This window comes from Cetorhinus maximus, unplaced genomic scaffold (genome assembly GCF_964194155.1).
Source record: "Cetorhinus maximus unplaced genomic scaffold, sCetMax3.hap1.1 HAP1_SCAFFOLD_770, whole genome shotgun sequence".
NCBI lineage: Eukaryota > Metazoa > Chordata > Chondrichthyes > Lamniformes > Cetorhinidae > Cetorhinus > Cetorhinus maximus.
Window position 1 is genome coordinate 161,497 of NW_027596712.1, and position 10,033 is coordinate 171,529.

At 47.5% G+C, this 10,033-nt stretch overlaps 1 protein-coding gene across 1 annotated transcript in view; it reads right to left on the bottom strand.

Annotated features, from left to right (window-relative positions):
- hat1 (histone acetyltransferase 1) overlaps positions 1-8,967 on the bottom strand; it is a 34,295-nt gene extending 25,328 nt beyond the window's left edge. The window contains exons 1-3 of the mRNA XM_078535947.1: positions 8,832-8,967; positions 2,614-2,685; positions 2,010-2,085 (exon numbers count right to left, since the gene is read on the bottom strand). Of these exons, the coding sequence (XP_078392073.1) occupies positions 2,010-2,085; positions 2,614-2,685; positions 8,832-8,838 (155 nt within the window). The 5' untranslated portion in view covers positions 8,839-8,967. The remainder of the gene's footprint in view (positions 1-2,009; positions 2,086-2,613; positions 2,686-8,831) is intronic.
- Positions 8,968-10,033: the final 1,066 nt, after the last annotated feature.

The window sequence follows — 10,033 nt, forward strand, 5'->3', positions numbered from 1 at the left end:
GATAATTTTAAAATTAGGGTGGTTACAGCACAGAAGGCCATCACTTGGCCTGCTGTGTCCATGCTGATTCTCTGCAAGACCTGCTAAGCTAGTCCCACCACCCCCGACTTTTCCCCCTCACCCGTCAAATTTTCTTCTCTTCAAAAGAGAATTGGACAATTACCTGAAGACCTTGATTGAGTTTACCTCCACCACACTCTCAGGCAGTGCAGTCCATATCCCAACCACTCACTGTGTAAAAATGTTTTTTCTCAGGCCACTGTTGCTTCTTTTTCTAGTCACCAGGAGTCCTCTGGTTCGTGAACCCATCCTCCAATGGGAACAGTTTCTCCCTATTTACTCTGTCCAAACCCCTCATGATTTTGAACACTTCCGTCAAATCTCCTCTCAGCCTTCACTTCTCTCAGGAGAACAGCCCCAGCTTCTGTAATCTGTGCTCATAACTGAGGTCCTGCATCCCAGGAAATCATTCTCGTCAATCTATTTTCCATCTATTCTAGTGCCTTCACATCCTTCCCAAAGTCTGGTGCCCAAATTGGACACAATACTCCAGTTGAGGCAGAGGTGGAAAGGATCAAGTCAAACATTAGGTAAGGGAATTGCTTGGAATAGCAACTTATAACTGCACACTTGAGAAAGCAGTGATACACATGAGAGCCTCACAAATGACTGAAACAGGCTTTATCAACAGATGCAGTTTTAGGCAGACGTAAATACAATTGGAGGGAGTCCTTGGCATTTCAACCTCTGAACAGGTTTCCTTCACCATTCACTGTTTTCCCCGTATCCTCTTGTTGTGCTACCTGCCCAGACATGTTGAATTTCAGCGTGCAAACCACCTTGCTGGTTTATGGAAAAAAGTATGAATTTAGAAGATTAGTTTGTTCTCAGCTGGGAGCTGCTCAGGTTTACAGATCAAGTGCTAACTGCACTGCTTTAAATCACTCACTCATCAAAATCACAGTTCGATCCACAAGGGTGGTTGACAGAAAAAAAGTTAAAGAAAGATTTGCATTTATATCGCGTCTTTTAGCTATTTTTGAAGTCAACATAATAGCAAGTTTGTGCACAAGGTTCCACAAACAGAAATAAATGACTACATAATCTGCATTGTTTTTTTTCATTTGTCCATGGGATTGGAGCATTGCTGGCTGGGCCAGCATTTATTGCCCATCCCTAATTGCCCCTTGAGAAGGTGGTGGTGAGCTGCCTTCTTGAACCACTGCAGTCCATGTGGTGTAGGTACACCCACAGTGCTTTTAGGGAGGTAGTTCCAGGATTTTGACCCAGTGACAGTGAAGGAATGACGATATATTTCCAAGTCAGGTTGGTGAGTGGCTTGGAGGGGAACTTCCAGGTGGTGGTGTTCCCATCTATCTGCTGCCCCTGTCCTTCGAGATGGTAGTGGACGTGGGTTTGGAAGGTGCTGTTGAAGGGGTCTTGGTGAGTTCCTGCAGTGCATCTTGTAGATGGTAAACACTGCTGCTACTGTGCACCGGTGGTGTAGGGAGTGAATGTTTGTGGATGTGGTGCCAGTCAAGCGGGGATGCTTTGTCCTGGATGGTACCAAGCTTCTTAGTAGAGGGAGAAATATTTGCCAGGACACAGAGGAGAACTCCTATATTTTGAAATAGTGCCATGGGATCTTTAGTGTACACTTGAGAGTGTAGATGGGATCTTGGCATAATATCTGATGCAGGCAGTGCAGCATTCCCTCAGTACTGCATTGGGAATGACAGCCTGGATTATGTGCTCAAGTCTCTGGAGTTGGACTTTAACTCACAACATTCTGACTCAAGAGGCTAGAGTACTGCCTGCTGAGCCACAGCTGATGCTGTGCTAAACCAGGCAAATTAGAACCACAAAAGAGCACAAGGCAATCAAAACAACCAATTCTAGAACACAGCATGAAAACAGAAACCAAACAAAAAGACTAAAAGCTTGCAACATGTTGTATATTTGATATGGGATCCCTGTCGACAGGATTCAATATAACACAAATCACATACTCATCTCCAAACACTTGGTGACTGTATAATGGACTGAAGCTCGTGGTCTCATCCTCCAGGTCTTCAGCGAAGCGAACTATTAATATGGAAAAAACACATCATGCTGACTCTCTGATTCGGAGAAAGAAACGACTGAACCGATTTCATTAAGGCAGAGCTAGATAGATTCTTGACAAGCAAGGGGGTGAAAGGTTATAGGGGTAGGCGGGAATGTGGAGTTTAGGTTACAATCAGATCAGCCACAATCTTATTGAATGGCGGAGCAGGCTTGAGGGTCCGAGTGGCCTAGTCCTGCTCCTAATTCGTATGTTTGTATTACTGCCTGTTGGTTACATTAACAGTTCAATATGTAGAGGAATCGTACTCCCCCAGGAATTCCATCAGAAACGGAATGATCTACCCCAATGAGGAGGATTACACACTGGTCCACGTCACTGACCATTTTCCAGCATTGCAGTAACATTTACTTCTACCCCATTTCTGTCACCAATTTCGAAGCCAGTAGCATTACCCTCTTTCTCAGTCGCTCCTCCTCCCTTGCTTTCTGAAGCGTAAAGGGAGCAGTGTGCAAGTCACAAGAAGATTCTGTGCTTGAAGCACATACCTAACTTTAGCCGAATAGCCTTGTTGGTATCGCACTTGTATTCTGCTAACTTCTTTTCCAGGTTCAAAATATCTACAGAAAATAAATCAGACATAAAAAATTAGCAGAAAAAACACCTAGATAGCCACTGTAATTGGATAAAGTGTAAGCAGTCCTGATCAAGGCTACATTTTATTTACAAACACAACCATCTCCTGTCAAAGGTCTGATAAGAATAGAAGTGTTAAACTCAGCAGCATTACCAGACGCAACTAACATCAGCACTGGGGAAGACGCAGGCAGCCGAGCGCAATAAGATGGGATTCCATTGTCTACTACTGTACTGAGATTAGCTCCCAGGTACTGGGGGGAGGTTTCAAAGGGTCCAAGGACACAGAGGCCAGGCCTGAGGTCACTGGCAGACAGGAGCCTGGAACCTAATGGTATCGGGGGAGGAGGTCCAAGGTTTCAAAGTGCTGGTGGTAGTTGGGAGGCGGGTTATAAGATTAGGAAGCACTGGGAGTGCGGTCGAGGGGTTTGTGTGCACTGAGAGAGAGTTGCAGGATCTAGGAATGATGGCCAAGGAGAGGGGAAGAAGTCCGCTGATATTCTGGGTGTCCAGCAGGACACTGGGGGTTGCTGGAATCTGGGAGTATGGGGATGGTGGGGAATAAGGTCTTGAACACCTTTGACAGGGAGGAGAGCCCAGGAGAATGGATCACAATCTGCCCCCAACACCACTTTCCCACCTTCAGCTGTTTCCATTTTAATTCTAGCAAGGATAACATGTTCATTAGAATTAATTGAACGATAATCTGGGACCAAAGACGGGTGACTTTAAATTCCCAGACTGTATTGGCTGTGGCATTTGTATTCAATTAACAAATTTCTATGAAGAATTAGCCCATAAGATGCTCTATGTTCATCATAATGCACTTTCGAGGTTTTCATACAGTCCCCAGCACTTACATCGTTCCTGCTTATTCTAGAGCCATCTATACTGGATGGATGGCACTAATTATTTCTCATTACCATGGGCATCAATCCCAAAGGCAGCGCTTAAAGTGTACTGGGCATACCAGCTATTGTGGGGCAACTCAAGTAACCAGCCAGGTTCACCTTCTGTCCGCTGCCATTGTCCGTCCTATAGCACTACTCAGTTCAGGAACTTTCAAATTGTTCCATTTTTACTCTTTAAAGTGGGTGGAACAAAGACTGTGTAGCCTCTACTCTAATTAAATTAACTCCCAAACCTAGCTTACAAATGACTCTGGTCTTGCAGGATGGGGAACCCAGGACTATTAGCTTAACAGATATTTTGCACAAACATTTCTTTCAGCACTTCTGAGGAGTCACTTGTTTTCTCCGCTAACTAATAAACTAAGAGGCATATTACTGATCTCCAAGTGATGGCAAGGAACTTGAGGATAACAGCAGATAGAGAGATGGAAACTCTTTCGAGTTATCAACAGTCACAGATTGCAACTCTTTCGAGTACAATCACAGTTCTTGGTTTCCGGGAGTGGGACATGAACCCACAACCCCCTGATTCAAAGGCGAGGGTGCTATGAACTGAGCCACAGCTGACACCTCAGAGAGATGGAAAAGGAACAACAATTAAAATTGTAATCATCCACTTTATGATTGGGACAGAAAGGGAGTAAATGGAGAAAAGGGATTTGAATCCCTGCAATGTGTACAGGGCTCCTTCCTCAAGCAGTGTGAATACTAGGAATGGGAGGGTTGTCTTATGAGGAAAGGCTGGACAGGTTAGGCTTGTATCCACTGGGATTTAGAAGAGTAAGAGGTGACTTAATTGAAACCATTAAGATCCTGCGGGGTCTTGACAGGGTGGATGTGGAGAGGATGTTTCCTCTTGTGGGAGAATCTAGAACGAGGGGTCACTGTTGAAAAATAAGGGGTCGCCCATTTAAGACAGAGATGAGGGGAATTTTTTTCTCTCAGAGGGTCGTGAGTGTTTGGAACTCTCTTCCTCAAAAGGTGGTGGAAGCAGAGTCATTGAATATTTTTAAGGCGGAGCTAGATAGATTCTTGATAAGCAAGGGGGTGAAAGGTTATCAGGGGTAGGCAGGAATGTGGAGTTGAGGTTAAAATTAGATCATCCATGGTCCTATTGAATGGTGGAACAGGTTCGAGGGGCCGAGTGGCCTACTCCTGCTCCTAATTCGTATGTTGGTATCGGGTAGATGAATTAAAGGTGGGCAAGTACCTTGGGAATGGCGACTACACTATGACAAGGCTTAAGATCCAACAAAAATTAAGAGTCAGTATAAAGCCTAGAATGTCAGATTGGATGAGGGCAGATTCTAGAAAACTGAGGAATGTAGCAAACCCCCTTTCAGTGTCTGGCCCAGTCTCCCCCACCGCAGTCAACAGCTCCCATCCCCACCACAACCAACCCCCTCTGCGGTCTGTATTCTTTAATCAATGTTGCTATTCCACTTCCTTTCTGATCTATACTGTCCCTCCTCTTACAGGTATCACATATGGATTTTCCTCTCTTCTCCGGTTTGTAGCCAGGTTTGGGATTTAGATCCTCTGATAAATAGCTTCTAATTCCCCCAGTACAAATCTGTACATGGGCTCGTGCATGGCTGAAGAGGTGGTGCCTCAGCCCCCCCAAGCGAGAACAAGCTTTTGGTCACCTGTTCTAAAGTCTCCTTAAATAAAATCAGAAAATGCTGGAAACACTCAGCAGGTCTGGCAGCGTCTGTGGAGAGAGAGAAACAGAGTTAACATTTCAGGCCAAGGACCTTTCGTCTGACAAAAGATCACTGAGGTGAAAGGTTAACTCTATTTGTCTCTCTCCACAGATGCTGCCAGACCTGCTGAGTATTTCTAGCACTTTCTGTTTTTACTTCAGATCTCCAGCAGCTGCTGGAAAAAGTACTAACTTTGGTATTAGTTTAAAATCTCCTTATGAGGCTCTGTGCCACATTTTGTTTGATAATGTTCCTGTGTGCTTTGGGACATCTTATGATGGTAATACATAAATACAAGTTTTTGTGCATCATTCAGTCTTCCCTTGAGTTCCCCTCACCCCCAGCATTTGATTTTACTTGTCTTGCTTCCCTAGTAGCTGCTTCCAGTTGGTTTAATTTTCTCAGATCCCACTGCTTCCTGGTTTAAATATCTCATCACGTCCTTACTTAACCATTTTGCCAACGCAGTGACACTTTGCCTTTCAGATGTAGCCTGCCATTGCAGAATAGCCACCATTTGTCCTAGGGCTGGCCTCAATGCCCCAAGTGGGATTTCTCTTCCTGACAGCACATCTTCAGCCATGTCGCGTTTCTCCCTATTCCGGCAGACAGCTGTGGAGGCCATCATGATGTTAGCAGTGAAGCCCCGCCCCCAAGATTATTTGTTCAGATCAGCAGGGAGCATGATCACCATTGATGAGAAATACAAGTTTTGCTTAACCCCCTCTCCCCTGCAGTACATGCGGGAACTCTAGGAAGCTTTTTGCGTTCTGGACAACCACAAGTGTCATCAGCTGGAGCTCCAGGATTAGGAGCTAGTAAAGCAGCAGGCAGCACAACTGCGATTTTGAGAGTTACATGGAGAGCATCTTTCTGGAAGCGGTTTAAGAGTATGTAGGCAGAGAGGGAATGGCTGATCATCAGACAGTCAAGGACCAGGCAAGTAGTGCAGGAGTCACCCGAGTGCATCACCCATTCTCCAACCAGTATTCACTTTGGTGGGGGACGGAGTAAGAGGGAATGTAATAAAGTCTAAATTAGGGTTACTGTGCAGAGGTAGATAGCCAAGTAGATGTTGTGGCGATAACAGAAACCTGGCTCAAAGAAGGGCAGGACTAGGTATTTAATATTCCTGGATACAAGTTGTTCTGGAAAGATAGAGAAGGAAAGAAAGGAGGGGGGATAGCAGTATTGTTTAAGAAGAACATTGTAGTGCTGGAGAGAGAGGATGTCCTAGAAGGTCAAGGACAGAATCTATCTGGTTAGAGCTAAGAAACAATAGAAGTACCGTTACACAACTGACTGCATTCTAATGGCCACTGTCTACCACAAAAGATATAGAGGAACAAATTTGCAAGAAAATCACAGAGTTGCATGAATTATACAGTCATGACAATGGGGGATTATCTATCCCAGAGGGCTGTGGATGCTCCATCATTTAGTATATTCAAGACTGAGGTTGACAGCTTTTTGATCTCTCAGGGAATCAAGGGATATGGGGCAAGCAGGAAAGTGGAGTTGAGGTTAAAAAAAATAATCAGCCCTGATCTTACTGAATGATGGAGCAAGCTTGAGGGGTGAATCACCTCACATTCCCCCACCTTCTTGAACCACTGCAGTCCATGTGGTGTAGGTACACCCACAATGCTGTCAGGGAGGAAGTGCTAGGATCTGCCACTTTCTTGCCCGCCCACTTAACCTGTCTATATCACTCTGCAGTCTCTTTGTGTCATCCTCACAGCTTACATTCCCAAATTTTGCATCATCAGCAAACATTATACTCAGTCCCTACATCTAAGTCATTAAATAGACGCTAAATAGTGGAGGGCCCAGCCCTGATCCTCGTAGCACTCCACTACTCCAGCCTGCCAACCTGAAAATGACCCATTCATCCATACCCTGTTTTCTGTCCATTAATCAATCCTCCATCCATGCTAATATATCACTCTCAACTCCACGAGCCCTTATCTTGTGCAACAACCTTTAATGTGGCACCTTATTGAAGGCTCTTGAAAATCCAAATATACATATCCACTGGTTTCCCTACTCTCACGAGACGGAAATGGATGTTGGGGATCAGACTGATCTAAAATAGTGCACTGATATGGAAAGGGTTCATCAGAGCAGCAGGAGAGATCCTTGCAGCTAAGCTGGAGTGATGCAATAAGTTTGTATATGCAATATGTCATGGTTGTGTCAATTCTCAGCTTTGCCTGTTCAGTACAATTTAATCTGCAAACCACAGTTCCTAAAAACAGCAAAATATCCTATGATTGCGTGTGATGGGGGAAACCATGTAAAGAGATAGTTTTCCTACTCAATTAGAAAGACATCAGCTGGCTATGATCCCAGGATAAAGATAATTTATGGATCCTGTAAGTTAAAAGATTGGCTTGTAACCATGTGCTCATACTGCTGTGGTCCATGCTGCATGTTATGCTGGAATATGTGGGGCTTCTCTTAAATAAGGGTTAGATAAATGTGCGCACGTCTAACTAGAGGCCTGAACCCACATTATATTTAAATACACAATTTATATTTGGCGAATAGATAGTCAAATGTCAAGCTCAATAAATTTCCACCAGGGCAAGTTCAGTGGTTGAACAGCCTTTTTTTTTTAAACACCCTGGACTCGTGCTCCAAGTGTAAACTAACAGGTCAGACACTGGTAAAACAATCAGGTTAACAGTTATTATTTAACTACCCTGAGAAGGTTAGAAAGTGATGAGCTCAAGCCTGTGTAAGAAGTGAGAATGCCACTTTGGCAGATGCAATTAAACCAGTCTTTCTGTTCTTTAAGAGGTCCTCTGGCCTGGGGGAGGGGAGGGGATGGGGGGTAAGTGCACAAAAATAGAAAGTGCTGGAAAAACCTCAGCAGGTCTAAGAGCATGTGGAGAGAAAGAGAGTGTTAAGGTTTCGAGTCTGGATGACTCTTCTTCAGAGCTGGGGGAGAAGTAAGTGTGCAGACATTACAGGGAGGATCAGACTTGAAGAAGAAGCTGGTCTTTCCCTTGCCCATCGCCTTTTCATGTGCGAAAGCCCATGGCGCCCTACAGAAAGATCACGGCACAGACAAGAGTCCATTTGCCCCATTGTACCTGGAAGACCAGAGTTCTCCCAAAGTGTCCCGGCCAATGTTCATCCCTCAGCCAACATCACAAGGCACTGCCTGTGATTATTACTGGCTCTGCGGGATCTTCCTGTGCACAAACTAGTTCTAAAACTACTTCAGCAGCTGCAGGGCCACCTGAAGCCCGGGAAATCACTGCAAAATGGAAATCTTTATACAGAATGGAGACAAACTTTAAACACTGAGAGGTTCCAGTGAAAGAGGGCGACAGGAAAAGGATCCCCGCCAAGCGAGGGGTTAAGACACGGATATCGTTACAAACTACATCAAGCCCGAAAACCAAGCTGCTCACTCCCCGGGAGGCTGAGACTGCCCGGGATCCGCTAATAAAAAAAACCCTCCGCAAACTCGCGCCTTTTTCCACCAGCTTTCAGCACTTCACTCACCCGCCATGTCAGCCGCTCGGCGCCGCTGCCGCTCTCAGGCCTGAGCGAGAGGCCGAGCCCGATCCTCCCGCTCGATTACAGCTGCCTGCGGCCGCACCACGTGACCCGAGGGCGGAGAGCGCGGGAACATCGATACAGAAAAAAAATCTCTCCCCTCCCCCAATTCAACCCTTCCCAATTCCCCCTCCCCCAATTCAACCCTTCCCCAATTCCCCCTCCCCTTCCCCAATTCCCCCTCCCCTTCCCCAATTCCCCCTCCCCCAATTCCCCCTCCCCTCCCCCAATCTTCCCCCTCCCCTCCCCCAATTCCCCCTCCCCCCAATTCCCCCTCCCCTCCCCCAATTCCCCTCCCCTCCCCCAATTCCCCCTCCCCCAATTCCCCCTCCCCTCCCCCAATTCCCCCTCCCCCAATTCCACACCTCCCTCCCCCAATTCCCCCTCCCCCCCCCCCAATTCCCCCTCCCCCAATTTCCCCCTCCCCTCCCCCAATTCCCCCTCCCCTCCCCCAATTCCCCCTCCCCTCCCCCAATTCAACCCTTCCCCAATTCCCCCTCCCCCAATTCAACCCTTCCCCAATTCCCCCTCCCCTTCCCCAATTCCCCCTCCCCCAATTCCCCCTCCCCTCCCCCAATTCCCCCTCCCCCAATTCCCCCTCCCCTCCCCCAATTCCCCCTCCCCCAATTCCCCCTCCCCTCCCCCAATTCCCCCTCCCCTCCCCCAATTCCCCCTCCCTCCCCCAATTCCCCCTCCCCCCAATTCCCCCTCCCCCAATTCCCCCTCCCCTCCCCCAATTCCCCCTCCCCTCCCCCAATTCCCCCTCCCCAATTCCCCCTCCCCCAATTCCCCCTCCCCTCCCCCAATTCCCCCTCCCCTCCCCAATTCCCCCTCCCCTCCCCCAATTCCCCCTCCCCTCCCCCAATTCCCCCTCCCTCTCCAATTCCCCTCCCCCAATTCCCCCTCCCCTCCCCAATTCCCCCTCCCCTCCCCCAATTCCCCCTCCCCTCCCCCAATTCCCCCAATTCCCCCTCCCCCAATTCTCCCCAGCCCAATTCCCCCTCCCCTCCCCCAATTCCCCCTCCCCTCCCCCAATTCCCCCTCCCCCAATTCCCCCTCCCCTCCCCCAATTCCCCCTCCCCTCCCCCAATTCCCCCTCCCCTCCCCCAATTCCCCCTCCCCCAACTCCCCCCTCCCCTCCCCAATTC